General features: G+C 45.2%; 1 protein-coding gene across 3 annotated transcripts in view; it reads left to right on the plus strand.

The window, feature by feature from the left end:
- The window catches only part of PTPRA (protein tyrosine phosphatase receptor type A), a 115,797-nt gene that overhangs the window by 79,470 nt on the left and 16,672 nt on the right, over positions 1 to 19,655 (plus strand). For all 3 annotated transcript variants that reach the window (XM_083367135.1, XM_083367137.1, XM_083367136.1), the window contains 8 exons: positions 4,893 to 4,966; positions 6,209 to 6,345; positions 8,721 to 8,811; positions 11,499 to 11,575; positions 13,525 to 13,561; positions 14,995 to 15,092; positions 17,031 to 17,150; positions 18,736 to 18,902. In XM_083367135.1, the coding sequence (XP_083223261.1) occupies positions 4,893 to 4,966; positions 6,209 to 6,345; positions 8,721 to 8,811; positions 11,499 to 11,575; positions 13,525 to 13,561; positions 14,995 to 15,092; positions 17,031 to 17,150; positions 18,736 to 18,902 (801 nt within the window). The remainder of the gene's footprint in view (positions 1 to 4,892; positions 4,967 to 6,208; positions 6,346 to 8,720; positions 8,812 to 11,498; positions 11,576 to 13,524; positions 13,562 to 14,994; positions 15,093 to 17,030; positions 17,151 to 18,735; positions 18,903 to 19,655) is intronic.

A 19,655-nucleotide genomic window follows, 5' to 3' on the forward strand; every position in this document is an offset into this window, starting at 1 on the left:
TCAAATTAGCTTCGGGCTGCCTGGCATATGGATTGATTGATTGACTTGTTTCTTACGGCTGTGTCTAGTTTAATGAAAAGAAGGGCGGCCGGGGGGCGGGGAAACGGACCGACAGGATAGCAGTGTTCCAATATTTGAGGGGCTGCCACAAAGAAGTGGGGGGGTCCACCTATCCTCCAAAGCAGAGGCCCCCAACATTTTGGGCACTAGGGACCGGTTCCGTGGAGAGAGAGGTTTTCCCGCGGACCGAGACCGCGTGGTTTTGTGTGCTGCCTGCATCCCACGGATGGAGCTTTGTTTGTTTGTGTGGACCGGTTGCAGGCGTGCCGCGGCCCGGTACCGGTCCACAAACCAGGGGTTGGGGACCCCTGCTCCAAAGCACTAGAAGGCCCGACAAGAAGCAACGACTTCAACCTTTCTCTCTCTCTCTCTCTCTCACTCCCACGTTCTTCAGCTCCCAAAATAATGTTGAAGTCATCGGGGACCAAAAAAAGGGTCCCTGGCCATCTCTAGGGGCAAAATAACGGCGCATTAAAAGAGGTTGTGTGGACGGGAGGGGAGGAGGAAGAAGATGAAGAAAATAACTCGCAAATTGCACCGGGATCCAGGAATTAAAAAAGTTCCCACTCGAACCAGGAAACGATCCAATCCCGGCTTGCGTGAAGCACGTTACGGATGATTTCTGCTGTCGTCTGAAATTACCCACGCACCAAAAAACTGGATGTTAAAAGTGGCTGCCGAAGCAAACACTCAGGGACAGGAAGGGTGGGGAACGTATTTTTGTAAAATCGGTACGGGCAGGTTTGATATGAGGCCTCCTTTGTTTTACAAACGAAACCTACCCGACGGAGGGAACATTTCCTCCACGGGCGGTTAAACGTGACCGCGGCCGCCGCCTTCTCTTGCAAAGGGATGCTGCTTGCACCTTCGTGCAAAAATGCGTCCCCTTGCAACTTTTGCAAAAAAAAAAAAAAGAACAAAACCTACGACTTAACGTAGTTTGAGCCCGAAGTTTCCGTTCCTGAGCGAGACATTGGTGAAGCGCGTTTGGCCCAGCTTTCTTGAGACCGTCGTTAAGTGAATCACTTCGGTTGATATGCTAAGTAACCCGGTTGTTACAGGAATCGGGCTCCCCCCCCCATTGAGATTGCTTGTCGGAACGTCGCAAAGGGGGATCAGGTGACACACACACACCCCGTCGTAAATATGAACCGGTCACTGTATGCATCCGAATTTTGATCACGTAAACCCTGGGGTGCTGCAAAGGTCGTAACCATGAAAAGCAGGTCATAAGTTACATTTTCCCCCGTGCAGTTGTAATTTCGATCAGCCGCCGAGCCCAGCGTTGTAAGTCGAGCTGTGTTTAAGTACTGCACTTTGTGTTGGATCTGTTGCCATTTCAAAGCTGCGGGAATTCACGTGGTGGTGAATATTTAAACGAGAATATGCCAATTCTTGCATTTTGACACTGCGCAATCCCTGACAATCTCTTCCTTTGAAGGCCGGCTTCGGAGGAAATTTGTTGAGTCTGATTCTTTAAATAGACAGAACTGTTCGGGGTTTCATTCATATAATTTTTATTTCTCTCCCTCCCTTTGCCACCGTTCTCTTGATGTTGCCTAGTATCGCTGGCATGTTCAGTAGTGGCCAAAATTGTGGAAACCTTTGGGGAAAAGTGTATTTTTGAGGTTTGGTGGCTAATAACACCACTTTCTCTCTCTCTTTTTTTTTTTTTTTTTTTTTGGAGTAGTACCTTAAAATTATTTATTTATTTATTTATTTATTTATTTTATTACATTTATATACCGCCCTTTCCCGAAGGACTCAGGGCGGTTTACAGGGTAATTAAAAACCAAAATACAAAAGTTAAAAACAAGTTTAAAAAAAATTAAATTTGTCCCTGTATAAATAAAACCCCAGTTAAAATAAGATTAATCCTCAGCCATATCAATGGAAAGATAATTTAATCGAGAACGTAATGCAACAAAGTTTGCTCAATTATCTGCCCTGTATTCTATGAAAAGTTACATCCAAATCACCGGAAAACGGAAGCACAACTTGCTTAGGTTGATCTCGGGTAGCTTTCCTCCATCTGATCGTAGCCAATCAGCACGAGCGTTTAGGGAGCCAATCGGGCGTCATCTTGTTTTGGCAATGAGCCAATCAGATCACAGTAGGATCCAGTGATTGATGTCATGTATTGAAGCTGAAAAGAGGACATTTGTCCGTGTGTGACGTGATCCCCATCAAGTTGGGTTGGGTTTTTTTTGTGTTCTTTCATTTAGTGAGCTTGTAAAACGTAATAAAATTAAAGTAATGGTGCAAAGAGCTGATTGGTCGCCCAGAAAGCGACGTAAAATAGTCTTATTAAGTGAACAAGGCCCCAGTTATAAAGGAATTAGAAGACAAATTGGTGGAAACTTAACCAAAGGCGGCATTTCCACTGTACACTTTTCCCAAAAGGTTTCCACAATTTTGGCCACCGCTGTATGTGTATGGAGAATCCAACTGCTGTAGCATATTCCTTTTTCATATCCAGTAATTTTATTACCTTTTACAAAGTGTACACATAAAAAAAATAACAACCAAGATAAGCTAATAATCGAGAAAAGGTAAAGAGTAAAAAAGAGAATAAGAATAGAAATGTGAAAAGATATAAAGAAAGGAAAACACACACACGCACACACACACACACATGTATGTATGTATGTGTAAAGTTCAAAATTAACAACGGCACTGATAAAAGTGACTTATGACCGTTTTTCACACTTACGACCATTGCAGCATCCCCACGGTCAAAATACAGCCCCTTGGCAACTGACTCATATTTATGACGGTTTCCAGTGTCCCCCGGGGGGGGTCACGTGATCCCCTTTTGCAACCTTCTGACCAGCAAAGTCAACAGCAGGAGTCAGATTCATTTAACAACCGTGTTACTTAACAACTTGCAGCGATTCACTTAACAACTGTGGCAAGAAAGGTCAAAACTCACTTAACAAGTGTCTCGCTTAGCGAGATAAATTTTTGGGTTCCATTATGGTCGCAAGCCGAGGACTACCTGAATATCTATAAAGAATGACTTCCAACTTCTTCTTTCAATGATAATAAGAACACTTACATTCATCTCTTAATTGGAGTCTGCAATAAAATGTCCCATTCCCCCAGAAGAAAAGGGGAAATTTTAAAATTTCTTTTTTAAAAAACATTTTAGCAATCATCACATCCATGTGTCAAGATCTGATTTTTTTCTCCATCATCAAATCCATTAGTCAAAAATTGATTTTGCTCCATCTCCTGCAAGCAGGTTCTCGCTGCTTGAGCAGGAGGTTGGACTAGAAGACCACCAAGGTCCCTTCTAGCTCTATGCTATCCTAGTCTCTCCTAATTTCTATTTATTTTATTTTCTATCCTATCGTATCCTATCCTCTGTCCTATCCTATCCTATCCTATCCTATCCTATCCTATCCTATCCTACCCTACCCTACTCTACTCTGTTCCATTCCATTCCACTCCACTCCACTTATTTTTCTGTTCTGTTCTGTTCTGTTCTGTTCTGTTCTGTTCTAATTTTCCTATTCTATAATCCTATTCTATTATCCTATTCTATTATTCCTATTCTGTTCTGTTCTGTTCTGTTCTAATTTTCCTATTCTATTTTCCTATTCTATTATTCCTATTCTTAATTCTATTCTATTCTATTCTATTCTATTCTATTCTATTCTATTCTATTCTATTCTATTCTATTCTATTCTATTCTATTCTGTTCTGTTCTGTTCTGTTCTGTTCTGTTCTGTTCTGTTCTAATTTTACTGTTCTATAATTCTATTCTATTCTATTCTATTCTATTCTATTCTATTCTATTCTATTCCATTCCATTCCATTCCATTCCATTCCATTCCATTTTCTATTCTATTCTATTCTATTCTATTCTATTCTATTCTATTCTATTCTATTCCATTCCATTCCATTCCATTCCATTCCATTCCATTTTCTATTCTATTCTATTCTATTCTATTCTATTCTATTCTATTCTATTCTATTCTATTCTATTCTATTCTATTCTATTCTGTTATCTATTCTATTCTTTTACTGTCTGAGCTGGGGGTTGGACTAGAAGACCTCCAAGGTCCCTTCCAGCTCTACTACTACTATTACTACTACTACTACTATTATTCCCACAGAGGGGTTTCAATTATAAAGGAATTTCTTTAGTGATTTTTTCTCTCTCTCTCAAGGACTGTTCAACTCAGCCGTTCTTCACCGTTCTGGTCTCTGTTGTGGGAGGAGCAACAGAGCGAATAAACATCGTGCTGCTGTTATCATTGATTACAGTAATACACTGTGATTTTTCCCCCCAATCCTTTATCCATAAGCCCGAAGCGCTAGCTTACATATAGTCCTCCACTTACGACCACACTCGAGCCCAACATTTGTGGCGCTTAACAAGACAGTCGTTAAGTCGGTTTAGCTCCATTTTTTATCACCTTTCTTGCCACCGTCGTAAAGTGAATTACTGCCGTTAGTAACCCAGCGGTTCAGTGAATCTGGCTTTTCCCCCATTGACTTTGCTGGTCAGAAGGTCCCAGAAGCGGGATCACACGATCCCGGGACACAGCGACCGTCATCAATACACGCCGGTGACCGAACCTCTGAATTTTCATCACGTGAATGGAGGGGGGATGCTGCGACGGTCGTTAAGTGTGAAAAACGGATCATAAGTCACTTTTCCCGGTGGGCGTTGTAACTTCAAAAAGTCACTGAGCGAATTGAGGGCTACCTGTATTACTTTTCGTTGGGATGTCAGGTCTATTGGATATTCTTACCGCCGCGTAGGAGGGCCCCTGGGGATCTGCTGATTTCTTGATTTTTTTTATTTTTATTTTTTATCGTAGGTTCAAAAAACACAAGCAGGCTGGAAGCCACTCCAATTCTTTCCATTTGTCCAACGGCCGGACGGATGACGTGGGTGAGTCTTGCAATCTCTCCGTTGTCGGGAAGTAGAAATCCTAAATCTCCTCCTTCGCCTGTTCTCCTCGACCTGTTCCAGAACGATATTCTAAGAATGGGCCGGGTTCCCCAAACCGGAGACGACGGGTTGAGTTAAACATCATCCAACAAAATGAAATTTAAAGTGGGGAGGGGAAAAAAAAAACAAGTTTTACACCTGGGTAGGGGGAAAAAAAAACAACAACAACCCAAAGGTGAAAAAGTAAAGATTGGGCGAAACCTAGCTCAGAAACAGCAACTTGGTGAGAGGGACCTTGGAGTCCTCGTGGACGATCACTTCGCCACGAGCCGGCCGTGCGCGACAGCAGCCAAAAAAGCTACAACGATCCTGGGTTGTACGAACAGAGGCATAGAATCAAAATCACGTGAAATGTTAGTACCGCTTTGTAAAGCCTTAGTAAGGCCCCACCTGGAATACAGCATCCAGTTTTGGTCACCGCAAACTTATAAAAAAGATGTTGAAACTTTGGGGGGAAAAAGTGCAGAGAAGAGCAACTGGCTAAAGCGGTACTAGAACTCACCATCTCCTAGTGATTGGCCCAAAGTCAACCAGTTGGCTTTCATAGCTAAGGGGACTAGAACTCACCGTCTCCTGGTGATTGGCCCAAGGTCACCCAGCCTCTTTTCATGCCTAAGGCAAGACTTGAACTCGACATCTCTTGGTGATTGGCTCAAATTCACCCCGTTGGCTTTCAGGCCTGAGGCAAGAACTCACCGTCTCCTGGTGATTGGCCCAAGGTTACCCAGCCTCTTTTCATGCCTAAGGCAGGACTTGAACTCGACATCTCTTGGTGATTGGCTCAAATTCACCCCGTTGGCTTTCAGGCCCGAGGCAAGAACTAGAACTCACCGTCTCCTGGTGATTGGCCCAAGGTTACCCAGCCTCTTTTCATGCCATAAGGCAGGACTTGAACTCGACATCTCCCATGCTTTTGATCACTGGACCAAACGGGCTTTTCGTAAAGCAGCTCATCTCTGAATTTTGCCTGTGCCTACTCCTCTTGTAGAAACCACAAGGCCTTTACGTGCCCTCTACAAGCTCGATTTACGTGGGGTGGGGGGTGGGGGGGGGAGGAACCTGCTCTTGGTTTTTCACAGAAGACACACACTCCTTTTCCTTTCCATCGGGGCCCTCCGTGGCGCTCCGTGGCCAGCGTCTCCTCAACCGAGCCGCTTTCTCTCCCCTGTGTCCGTCCTGCAGAACCGCAGAGCATGCCGCTGCTGGCCCGGTCCCCCAGCACCAACCGGAAGTACCCTCCCCTGCCTGTGGATAAACTGGAGGAGGACATCAACCGGCGCATGGCAGACGACAACAAGCTCTTCCGGGAGGAATTCAGTGTGGGTACTTGGCTAACCTGTGACCTCACTTCCCTCCCACCGTGCAGGATTTTTTTTTTTTTACATTAAAAAAGAAAAAGAAAAAAAATTGCTACCGCCATGCGTATCAGCTTTAGGCCAGTCTGAACTGTAGGGGCCTTCTCGTTTAGGACGAATTCTTTTCCTTTCCTTTCTTTTCCATTCCATTTTTCTTTCCTGTCTTTCCTTCCATCTTTCCCTGCCCTTCCTTCCTTCCTTCTTCTGTCCATCCCTCCCTCCCTTTCTCTCTCTTTCTTTCTTTCTTCCTTCCTTCCTTCCTTCCTTCCTTCCTTCCTTCCTTCCTTTCTCTTTGTCTCCATCTTTCTTTCCTTCTTTCCTCTTTCCTTCCTTCCTTGCCTCTTTCTTTCTTTTCCTTCCTTCCTTCTGTCCGTCCCTCCCTTTCTCTTTCTTTCTCTTTCTTTCTTTCTTTCTTTCTTTCTTTCTTTCTTTCTTTCTTTCTTTCTTTCTTTCTTTCTTTCTCTTTCTCTCTCTCTCTCTCTCTTTCTTTCTTTCTTTCTTTCTTTCTCTTTCTCTCTCTCTCTCTCTCTCTCTCTTTCTTTCTTTCTTCCTTCCTTCCTTCCTTCCTTCCTTTCTCTTTGTCTCCATCCTTCTTTCCTCTTTCCTTCCTTCCTTGCCTCTTTCTTTCTTTTCCTTCCTTCCTTCTGTCCGTCCCTCCCTTTCTCTCTTTCTTTCTTTCTCTTTCTTTCTTTCTTTCTTTCTTTCTTTCTTTCTTTCTTTCTTTCTTTCTCTCTTTCTCTTTCTCTTTCTCTCTCTCTCTCTCTCTCTCTCTCTCTCTCTCTCTCTTTCTTTCTTCCTTCCTTCCTTCCTTCCTTCCTTCCTTCCTTCCTTCCTTCCTTCCTTCCTTCCGTATCTTTAGTATTTACGGTAATATCATTTAGTATCTTTAGTATTTAGTATCATTTCAAGTTGCCACAGCTCTGCAACAGGTGTCCTGTGATTGGTCCTCACACATACAACCGTAGCAGTGTGATTGGAACTTGGGCACTTTGCATCCAGAATATATATATTTCTGGCGATTCCAAATTCCTCTTTGGGCCATTTGATCGCCATTTGCAGCTGGCTTCCAACAAGAATAATCAATGGGGGCAGCTAGATTCACTTAACAACCATATAATTTGCTTAACAACTGTGGCAAAAGCGGTTGTAAAATTGGGCGTGACTCCCTTAACAACCGCCTTGCTTAGCCATGGAAATTCTGCCCCCCCCCCTCGTTGTGGTTGTAAGTTGAGGACTTCCTAGGCAGAGTTTCTCAACTTCAGCAGCTGGTACGTGAGTGGACTGCAGCTTCCTGAATTGAAGGTTGGAATTCTGGGAGTTGAAGTCCATTCGGAGGGTCAGACACTGAATTTTCAAGTTCCGGTCATAAAGTTGAACGTTGGACAGAAAGAAGCTCTGCTGCCCCCTTGTGGAGCAAGTGGGCACCAAAATACTTTGTTCACTGAAATCTGAAAGAATGTTAGAGTCGTAGGGCTGGCTCCTGGTGATTGGCCCACAGTCACCCAGCCGGCTTTTATGCCTAAGGCAGGACTAGAACTCACCATCTCCTAGCGTTTGGCCCAAAGTCATCCAGCCGGCTTTTGTGCCTAAGGTGGGACTAAAACTCACCGTCTCCTAGTGTTTGGCCTGAAGTCACCCAGCTGGCTTTTATGCCTAAGGCGGGACTAGAACTCGCCGTCTCCTGGTGATTGGCCCAAAGTCACCCAGCTGGCTTTCATGCCAAAAATAGGACTACAACTCACAGGTTCCTGGTGATTGGCCTAGTCACCCAGCCAAACGTGACTAGAACTCAAAGTTTTCTGGTGACTGGCCCAAAGTCATCAGCTGGCTTTCATGCCTAAGGCGGGACTAGAACTCACAGGCTCCTGATGATTGGCCCAAAGTCACCCAGCTGGCTTTTATGCCTACGATGAAACTAGAACTCACTGTCTCGTGGTGATTGGCCCAAAATCACCCAGCTGGCTTTCATGCCTAAGGCGGGACTAGAATTCACCATCTCCTGGCGATTGGCCCAAAGTCACCCAGCCGGCTTTCATGCCTAAGGCAGGACTAGAACTCGCAGTCTCCAACATAATTTTATTACAATTTACTTACTTATGTACTTATAACTTATTAAAACAATATATCTTACCATCCAGCCTACTTTTTGACGTTCCAAGATTGCAGAATTGGCAACTCTTGAACTCTCTGCCCTTGAAGCAGAGGCCCCCGTGAACTCGGCCCCTGCAACCCAAGCGATGCTTAAGCGGCAATAAAAGGGTTTGATTGGTTAATTTTTGGCTGTCCTACTTAGCCGCGATGTAACCGCTGAGCTACTTATATTCGCTTTGTTCTTCCAGGCACTTCCAGCATGTCCCATCCAAGCTTCGTGTGAAGCGGCTTCTAAAGAAGAGAACAAGGAGAAAAACAGATACGTCAACATTTTGCCTTGTATGTATTGATGCTCCCTATTTTTCCCAATTGCTTTCTAGAGCAGGGCTTTTCAACCAGTGGTACGGGTACCGCCTGTGGTACATTGGCACCTGGCAGCTGGTACGTGACCATCACTATTTTCCTTCTATTTTGGGGGGGGGGGGTGTCATCAAGTTTCTGACTCCTTGCTAGGCAACTGGTGGTACTCGGATGTTGCCATATCCTAAAAGTGGTACAATGGGTGAAAAGGTTGAAACGCCCTGCTCTAGAGATTGTGGATGCGATTGTAAGAACATAACCAGTGCCTTCTTGAAATGGGACCCCCGGCCCATTGTGTCCAGCAGTCGGTTCTCAGCAAAGGCCATGCCCTCCGTCTACGCCGATTCTGGCAGTTCAAGTCCCCGTATCTGGAAATGGCCATAGATGGGATACACATTAATTTATTATAATAAGCAAGGTGATCAGCGGCATAGAATGTAATAAATAAAATATGATAACAGAAGTACACTAAATCCAATCTCCAAACTTCCATTGACAAAAAGGGAATCACAATTGCTTCTGTTTATGCCTGACTGTTTTTCTCCCTGGTTTGACGCCTTTAAGGGTCAGTTTGATTTAGCACTGAAGGATAAAAACCAAGAACTTGGAATGGAAAATAGAATAGAACAGAATTAGAATTAGAATTAGAATTAGAATTAGAATTAATAGAATAGAATAGAATAGAATAGAACAGAACAGAACAGAACAGAACAGAACAGAACAGAACAGATTATTTCTGTTTGTGTTTCCTTTTTGGAATATAGAATAGAATAGAGTAGAGCTGGGAGGGACCTTGGAGGTCTTCCAGTCCAACCCCCCTGCTCAGCCAGGAAAGCCTATACCACTTCAGGCTAATGATTGTCCACTGTCTTCTTTAAAAAAAAGCAAAACCTAATATTGGAGCATCCACAACTACTAAATAAATGATGTCACTTAGAAGCCGAAAAGGATAGATTTGGGTGCCAACAGAATTCAGAGACGTCAAGGAACCTGTGGGTCATTCCAGACAGAGATCGCTCTTGAAGTCAGAGCGGGACAAGAGAAAAAGGACGGCCTTAAGAGGAGTTAATTCCTTTTTATTTCATTACTAAGGGAAGTGGATCACGGTTACAGGATTCTGGTCTGGGGTGAGGCCTTTTAATTTTGGTTAGTGTTGACCAAGCGAAGCATTTGCCTCCAAGTGACCCACAGTCTCCTCTGCCATCCTTCTAAACAACGTTTACAGTTCTCTGCAAACTACTCTTTGACTGCTTAAATAGCTCAGGCTCCAAATTTCCATCTTTTTTTTTTTAAAGAGAGAGATCCTTCTCAACCAGTCAGGAGCTCCTGTTATTGTGAAGGTGCTGAAGAGGAGCTGGACAACTATTGATTTTCGGCCCTCCCTTCCATTTTGCGGTGCCAAACCCAGATGCAGTGGAAGCAAAGGAGGGTTGCCTAGGAGATGTGTCCTTAAGAAGCAGCAAGACGCAGGGAGGCAAATCTTGGGGTAGCACAAAAACAGCACCCGCAATTCCAATTCTTGGTGAAACGGCTTCTTTTGCGGAAGAAGAAGAAGAAGACCAAAAACAATTCATTTAGGTCGGGGGTGAATTAAAACACAAAGGTGTGGAGAGTCAGAGAATAAGGATTAGAGATTGGGCCTCGTTTTTGCACTAGTTAGCGGATCGTTTCAACGGAGAGTCGCTGAGGCCACTTGGAGGTTTGTCCTTGCCTTCAGGATCGCCTGAATAGTGCAAATGGGCGTGGAGCCTTTTTTACAAACACAATCTACAACCCGGTCCTTTCCGCAGTTCCGAGGATACTCCTCACCGATTTGCGCTATTCAGATGACCCTGAGGGCGCCGACAAGCCTCCAAGTGGCCTCAACGATTCTCAGAGAGAATACTAATGGCCAGAGGACTGCAAAGAAGTCAAATCCTTCCGTTCTCCACCGTTCAAGTCAAAACTGAAGAAGCTTCTTGGATGGGAAGCGAAATGTCCCTCAAGGAGAAACCAAGGACGTCCAGTTGCCTTCTGAAAAAGCCCCTTTGGGACAACCACAACCCGGATGGCTTGATAATCTCCATAGACACAAGACAAGATCGCTCATGAATGAAGGCGAATATACGTGTCCCAGGATAATTGTCGCAGGGTCCAGTCTGGGTCAGTCACCAGAACCAGACGTTTTGTCTTCCGAGCTTTTCGCATTTGTGACGGAACGTATCTCTAGCAGAGTGTGTGTGCTGTTCTCTGTGTGGTATTTGTAGTGCCTGTTGTATGTGGCTTTTGAGATGTCGGCCTGGGGTGTGTTGATGGCTGGCTTTTAAGTCGTCGGCTGTTGTTTGCTTGTGCTGCCCAGCCCTCAACTTCTAAGCACTTGATAGACTGGCAGTAAATCAGCACTTCTATTTCCTGGGCTTCAATCACTTCCCTGGCTGTTTTTGTCCCTGCTCGTCTGACAATCTTAGTAGCTGAAGATGGGCTTCAGCATGAGTCCGAAATAATGTCCTGGTCCCGGTGACCGACCCATTATAATAGATTATATTGAGTTGTCACTTCTCTAGTTTTTCTTTGCCCTGAAACCAGATCGTGTGAAGGTTGACCTTCTTGGAGATACATTTGACTTCACCAAAGGTCCTCCATTGCCCAGACGCTTTTGCCATTAATGGTCCTCTTCTCTGTCCTAGATGACCATTCCAGGCTTCACCTGACACCCATCGAAGGGGTTCCAGACTCCGATTATATCAATGCCTCGTTCATTAATGTAAGTATCTTTTAAAGGGTAGGAATACTCCCAAACTACAGATGGTTCTTGACTTATTTAGTAACTTTTTCGAAGTCACAGAGCCCCTGTAAAAGTGACGTATGACCGTTCCTCACACTTATGACCGTTGCAGCATCCCTGTGGTCACATGATCAAAATTCAGACGCTTGGATGGCCAATTCATATTTTATGATGGTCGCAGCGTCCCCAGGGGGTCACGTGATCCCGTTTGGCGACCTTCTGAGAAGCAAAGTCAGTGGGGGGAAGCCGGGTTCACTTAACAACCCGGTTACTAACTTAACATCAGCAGGGATTCCCTTTACAACTGTCGTAAAATGAGGCACAGTTCAGTTAACATGTTTCACTTAGCAACAGAAATGTCAGGATCAATTGTGGTCATAAGTCGAGGACTATCTTGTATTCTGGGAGGTTTAGGTATTCTTCCTGTTCGGGCGGAAGGGAAAAAAAAGGTAGCTCCCGATTCTTGTACGATTTTCCTTTGTTTTAACCCGTAGATCTAGCTCAGGAGTAGGCAACCTTGGCTCTTTTATGACTCATGGACTTCAACTCCCAGAATTCCTGAGCCAGCCACGCTGAGGGGAAAGGGAGAGGTTTCCAAGCTGAGCCATGCTGTCTCAGGAATTCTGGGAGCTGAAGTCCACGAGTCATAAAAGAGCCAAGGTTGCCTACCCCTGGCCTAGGCCTAGGTCCCTTCATGACTTGTGGACTTCAACTCCCAGAATTCCTGAGCCAGCCATGCTGAGGGGAAAGGGAGAGGTTTCCAAGCTGAGCCTTGCTGGCTCAGGAATTCTGGAAGTCCACGAGTCATAGAACGGCCTAGGCCTAGGCCAGGGGTAGGCAACCTTGGCTCTTTTATGACTCGTGGACATCAACTCCCAGAATTCCTGAGCCAGCCATGCTGAGGGGAAAGGGAGAGGTTTCCAAGCTGAGCCTTGCTGGCTCAGGAATTCTGGAAGTCCACGAGTCATAGAACGGCCTAGGCCTAGGCCAGGGGTAGGCAACCTTGGCTCTTTTATGACTCGTGGACATCAACTCCCAGAATTCCTGAGCCAGCCACGCTGAGGGTAAAGGGAGAGGTTTCCAAGCTGAGCCTTGCTGGCTCAGGAATTCTGGGAGTTGAAGTCCACGAGTCATAAAGTGGCCTAGGCCTAGGCCAGGGGTAGGCAACCTTGGCTCTTTTGTGACTCGTGGACCAACTCCCAGAATTCCTCAGCCAGCATGGGGGGAACTATGGCCCCTTCATGACTCTTGGACTTCAACTCCCAGAATTCCTGAGCCAGCATGGCTCAGCTTGGAAACCTCTCCCTTTCCCCTCAGCGTGGCTGGCTCAGGAATTCTGGGAGTTGAAGTCCACGTGTCATAAAAGAGCCAAGGTTGCCTACCCCTGATCTAGCTCATCCACAGATCAATCTTTTAAAAAAAGTTTTTATTGATATTTTTCCATCCATACAGTAATAATTTTTCAACCTACGTGCTGTCTGAGTTTACATTTGCTAATACATATTTAATTCCTAATCCTTTTATTTTTTCCTCTAGCCATCGATAGAATAAGTCCCAAGTTCGATAATATTCTGTTTCTTCTTTTTCTTTCAATCTCATCATAGTCAATCTGTCCATTTCTGCGCATTCTAGTATTTTTTAAATTATTTCTTCATCTGATGGTATTCCATTTTTCCAATTTTGTGCATGTATAATTCTTGCCGCTGTTGTGACCTGCAAGGTCAGATTTAAGCTTTGTTTGTTGGTCTTTTCTGGCATCCATCCACAGATAAATCTTATTTTCCCTGGCTGTAAGGTAGTTTGTATACAGTGACCATATTTGCAAAGTAAAGAATGAACCACGCGGGAGAAGAGGCCAAAATTTTGGTCTTCAACCATCGCCAGATAATAAAACATCGCTCTTTTTATTCTTGTCTTGCTTCTTGCAGGGGTATCAGGAGAAGAACAGGTTCATTGCTGCACAAGGTAAATCATATTTATTTCCACTGAATTTCTACACCATGAGGACTAGCGACCTGTATTTTTGAAATGTTTCCTCCTACCGAGTTTTCCCGAGCTAGAATTGTGCTGCAGAGGCTCCTAAATCTAAAAAAAAAGGGGGGGGGAGGGGGAGAACTTAGATAAATATTATTCTCTTTTTTTTGTGTGTGACCTGAGGAGAACGACAAAAATAACCAACCTCCTGCAGATCCATGAAAGTTCTGCTTTTGGGGACAGCTTTAATATCAAGCCAACATTTAGTTGCCTTCTGAATTGGAACTTGAATCCTGGTGAAATAGCAATTCTATGGCTCAAAGAGTAATTTTGTTCCACCTGCTGGAAAGGGCAGACGTCCTTTCGTTCAGTTTTAGCTTCTAAATTACAATCATGGCCACAACTGAGCGGAAAATTTCTGTTGCTAAGTGAATTTTGCCCCATTTTGTGACCTGTCTTGCCACAGTGAATCGCTGTTAAGTGAGTCACACGGTTGCTAAGTGAATCCGGCTTCCCCTCCATTGACTTTGCATGTCAAGAAGGGCGCAAAAGGGGATCACGTGTCCCCGGGGACAGGGCAACCATCATAAATACGAGTCGGTTGCTGAGCGGGCGAATTCTGATCACGTGACCGCGGGGCTGCTGCAACGGTCGTAAGTGTGAAAAGCGGTCAAAAGTCACTTTTTCCCCCCAGTGACTTATGTAACTCTGGACGCCAAATGAACCGTTGTAATTCGAGGACTACTTGCACGTAAAATCCGCCGCAGACTTTCAGTCTGTAATTTAAATATTGATTTTATATGCTCTTGGCTGTGTACAAAGCCAAGACTTCATCTTTGCTGCCTGTTTGTATTAAATAACAGGTAGTTCTCAGCTTACAACCGTTTGCATTTCTAATACATTTAATAACTGTTCAGAGTTGAAACAGCAGTGAAAAAAGGAACTTACATTCGGTCCTCACATTTACAACTGTCATAGTATCTCCACAGTCACGTGATCAGAATTTGGGAGCTGGGCAACTGGTATCTATCTATGCGGATAACAGCACCCCGACATCTCCTGACTATCATTCCCAGCCAGCTTCCGACCAGCAAAGTCAGTGGGGGAAGCCAGATTCATTTAGCGACTGCCTGATTCGCTTAACAACCCCATCAAATGGGGTGTGGTGCACTTTTAACAGCCACCTGGCTCAGCGACGGAAATTCCGGTCCCGATTTCAAGGACTGCCTGTTGGGAGGAGGAGGAAGAATCCGGTCTGTAGACAATCTCCACTGCCAGCGTAGGTGACGCGATGCTGGTTTGCAGGGGATATATCTGGGCGAATAGGCTGGTTGGCCTGCTTTGGTTTCAAGCAGCTTCATAACTTGGATTAAAGAGTTTCAGCTCGGCTGCTTCTTCCTCATGAGCGGTTTTTCCCTCGGTAGGGCCCAAAGAAGAAACTGTGAATGACTTCTGGAGAATGATTTGGGAGCAAAACACAGCCACAATTGTCATGGTGACCAATCTGAAGGAGAGGAAAGAGGTACGTTCTGCTCCCATTTTAGGCGTGAAGGCCGGCTGGGTGACTTCGTCACCGGGAGGTGGTGAGTTCTAGTCCTGCCTTTGGGATGACTGCATGACTTTGGGCCAGTCACCAGGAGATGGTGAGTTCTAGTCTCACCTTAGGCATGAAAGCTGCTGGGTGACTCTGGGCTAGTCACCAGGAGACAGTGAGTTCTAGTCCTGACTTAGGCATGAAAGCTGGCTGGGTGACTCTGGGCCAATTACCAGGAGACAATGAGTTCTAGTCCCGCCTTAGGCATGAAAACTGGCTGGGTTACTCTGGGCCAATTACCGGGAGACAGTGAGTTCTAGTCCTGACTTAGGCATAAAAACCTGCTGGGTGACTCTGGGCCAGTCACCAGGAGACAGTGAGTTCTAGTCCCGCCTTAGGCATGAAAGCTGGCTGGGTGAGTCTGGGCCAATTACCGGGAGACAATGAATTCTAGTCCCGCCTTAGGCATGAAAGCTGGCTGGGTTACTCTGGGCTAATTACCGGGAGACAGTGAGTTCTAGTCCTGACTTAGGCATGAAAACCTGCTGGGTGACTCTGGGCCAGTCACCAGGAGATGAGGAGTTCTAGTCCAGCCTTAGGCATAAAAGCTGGCTGGGTGACTTTGGGCCAGTCACCAGGAGATGAGGAGTTCTAGTCCAGCCTTAGGCATGAAAGCTGCCTGGGTTACTCTGGGCCAATTACCGGGAGACAGTGAGTTCTAGTCCAGCCTTAGGCATGGAAGCCGGCTGGGTGACGTTGGGCCAGTCCTTCTCTCAGCTTAACCCAGCTCATCAGGTTGTCATTGTGAGGAAACCAGGAGAAGGAAGAAGTATTAGATAGGTCCACTGCCTTGAGTTGTTTACAAAAAATAAAAAGAGAGGTGGATCCTAAGTAATAAATAAACATTTATTTTTGTCTCCCAGTTCAGCTTTCTTTTAGTTAAGGGTGCCTCTAGGAAGATCTTCCCAACTCTCTGGTGCCACCTTCAGCTTTTCCTGACTAAACAATAGCCGGAATCACTAATATAGTGCAATCCTGGCATTTTTACCGTCACACTGTGTGACTTGGCAGAAAGACAAAGGCAAAATTCTTCGGCGCTTGCCAGATATTTGGGCCAGCAGGAGAGAGGGAGTTTCACTTTATTTGAACGTGTTGTCCAACCCGGATCAGCTGCCTAGGCCAGGGTTAGGCAACCTTGGCTCTTTTATGACTCATGGACTTCAATTCCCAGAATTCCTGAGCCAGCACGGCTCAGCTTGGAAACCTCTCCCTTTACCCTCAATGTGGCTGGCTCAGGAATTCTGGGAGTTGGAGTCCACGAGTCATAAAGCAGCCTAGGCCAGGGGTAGGCAACATTGGCTCTTTTATGACTTGTGAACTTCAACTCCCAGAATTCCTGAGCCAGCACGGCTCAGCTTGGAAACCTCTCCCTTTACCCTCAATGTGGCTGGCTCAGGAATTCTGGGAGTTGAAGTCCACGAGTCATAAAGCAGCCTAGGCCAGGGGTAGGCAACATTGGCTCTCTTATGACTCGTGGACTTCAACTCCCAGAATTCCTGAGCCTGCACGGCTCAGCTTGGAAACCTCTCCCTTTCTCCTCAGCATGGCTGGCTCAGGAATTCTGGGAGTTGAAGTCCATGAGTCATAAAAGAGCCGAGGTTGCCTACCCCTGGACTAGTCGATAGCCGGGTGGTCTCTTTTCCTCTGCCATTCCACTCCCTGAAGAGACTCAGGCAGTTACCTGTCAGGTCATGCCCACAGACTAGCCTGTTGAGGCTGCCCAGCCAGGTTTGGAAAGGCTTTTAACCTACAGCAGATGTTGACTTGCCCCAGGAGTGATTGTGGTTCGTGAGGAGTGATTGCGGTTAGACCATCTCCTCTTCTCTTCTGCCCTGCATCTTGGTTTGTTGTGTGGTCTCTCCTCAGTGTAAATGTGCCCAATATTGGCCAGATCAGGGCTGCTGGACGTACGGGAATATCCGGGTTTCTGTGGAAGACGTGACGGTCCTGGTGGACTACACAGTGCGGAAGTTCTGCATCCAACAGGTAGGAAGTTCTGCATCCAACAGGTAGGAAGTTCTGCATCCAACAGCTAGGCCTGGCTGGCGTTCGGGTTGCCTGGCCTTGTGAGAGGGCAGGCATACCAACCCCCATGTGCTGCTTGCTTGCTGTTTTTTTTGTGTGTTTTTTTTTTTAGGTGAGTGGATGCATAAAGTGTGCTGTGTGAATTTCCTACGTAATGCTTGCTGTCGTTACGGTGATCCTAGCCAGACCAGAACCAGGGAGAAAAGAGAGAGCGAGAGAGAAAGAAAGAATGGGAAAAGGAGAGAGAGGGAAGCAGAGGAGAAGAAGTAATGGAAAATGAGAAAGAAAAAAGGAGAGGCAGAGAAAGAGAAAGAAAAGGAGAAAGAAAGAAAGAAAGAAAGAAAGAAAGAAAGAAAGAAAGAAAGAAAGAAAGAAAGAAAGAAAGAAAGAAAGAAAGAGAAAGAAAGAAAGAAAACAAAAGGAAAGAGAAAGAAAGAAAGAAAGAAAGAAAGAGAAAGGAAAAGAGAAAGAGAAAGAAAAGGAGAAAGAAAGAAAGAGAAAGAAAGAAAGAAAGAAAGAAAGAAAGAAAGAAAGAAAGAAAAGAAAGAAAACAAAAGGAAAGAGAAAGAAAGAAAGAGAAAGGAAAAGAGAAAGAGAAAGAAAGAAAGAAAAAGAAAGAAAGAAAGAGAAAGAAAGAAAAAGAAAGAAAAAGAATAAATTGAGCAAAAGAAAAGGAGAGAAGAATTAAGGGGGGAAAAGAGAAAAGGAGACAAAATGAGAGAGAGAGGAAGGGAGAAAGGAAGGGAGACAGAAAGAAAGGGGCAAAGAAAGAAGAGAAAGGAGACAGGGAGAGAGAAATAAGGAAGGAAGGAAGGAAGGAAAGGAAGGAAGGAAGGAAGGAAGGACGGAGCTGCTTTGTCTCTCTTCCTCCCCCACCCCCTTAGGGGCTGCTGCTGCTGCTATTATTAATTATTATTAATAATAATAATAATAACAGCAATAATAAGCTATTATTATTATCATCATATTTGTTTTGTTTATTGTTATTGTTATTGTTATTGTTATATTATTATTATTATTATTATTATTATTATTATTATTATTAATAACAACAATAATAAGCTATTATTATTATCATCATATTTGTTTTGTTTATTGTTATTGTTATATTATTATTATTATTATTATTATTATTATTATTATTATTAAACTTTTATTCATAAAACATGACTCAGTCAACTGAACACTCAAATTGACTGGCACTAATGGTTGACACGGGCTGCTGCCAGTATCCTAGGTATCAACCAGGTATCTAAATAATACCAGGTGTTGTTGTTGTTGTTGTTGTTATTATTATTATTATTAAGTCTCAGTGAGAAAAACAAAGGAGAGAAGCACCTAGCCTACCCCCATCCCGAGTGTCTCCTCTCCTCCTCCTCGCTAGCTTCCCTCTTCCTCCCTTCTCTCCCTCCCTCAATTTTCCCAGCTATCATCCCCCTCCCTCCCCCCCCCCCCAGAAAGGGCCTTGGGCGGAGCCAGGAGGTCCCCTGTTCTTCCCGAAGGGGCAAGAATAACCCTGGCTAACCTTGGCCACCTTTCCACCCAGGTAGGCGACGTCACCAATAAAAAACCCCAGCGCCTGGTGACCCAGTTCCATTTCACCAGCTGGCCGGATTTTGGGGTGCCTTTCACGCCCATCGGGATGCTGAAGTTCCTGAAGAAGGTGAAGACCTGCAACCCCCAATATGCAGGCGCCATCGTGGTCCACTGCAGGTCAGTGCTTCCCTCGCAGAGGGGAAAGGGCGATTCCCCGTCGTGACAGGCGCCATTTGTAACAGGTGGCCCACTAGGACAGGGATCCCCAACCTTGGCGACTTTTAAAGACTTGTGGCCTTCAACTCCCAGAATTCCTCAGCGAGCAAAGCTTGGCGACTTCTAAGATTTGTGGACTTCAACTCCCAGAATTCCTCAGCAAGCAAAGCTTGGCGACTTCTAAGACTTGTGGACTTCAACTCCCAGAATTCCTCAGCCAGCAAAGCTTGGCGACTTCTAAGACTTGTGGACTTCAACTCCCAGAATTCCTCAGCCAGCAAAGCTTGGCGACTTCTAAGACTTGTGGACTTCAACTCCCAGAATTCCTCAGCCAGATTTGCTAGCTGAGGAATTCTGGGAGTTGAAGTCCACAAGTCTTAAAGTCGCCAAGGTTGGGGACCCCTGAACTAGGACACTTTGACGAGCAGAGACCTTCAACTCCCAGAATTCCACGCCAGCTGAGGAATTCTGGGTGTTGGAAGTCCACAGCTCGTCCAGCTGTCCTGGTTGCTTGCCCCTGATTGATAGGCTGTTGAATCCTTCTTCAAGTCCTCCATACAGCTAGTCCTCGACTTAACAACCGTTCGTTTAATGACCGTTCAAAGTTACAACGGCACAAAAAAAAGTGACATTTTTCCCCACTTAAAACCGTGGCAGCATCCCCGTGGTCATGGGATCAAAATTCAGCAACTTGACCACTGGCACGCATTTATG

The sequence above is a fragment of the Vipera ursinii genome (genome assembly GCF_947247035.1).
Source record: "Vipera ursinii genome assembly, chromosome: 7".
Classification (NCBI taxonomy): Eukaryota; Metazoa; Chordata; class Lepidosauria; order Squamata; family Viperidae; genus Vipera; species Vipera ursinii.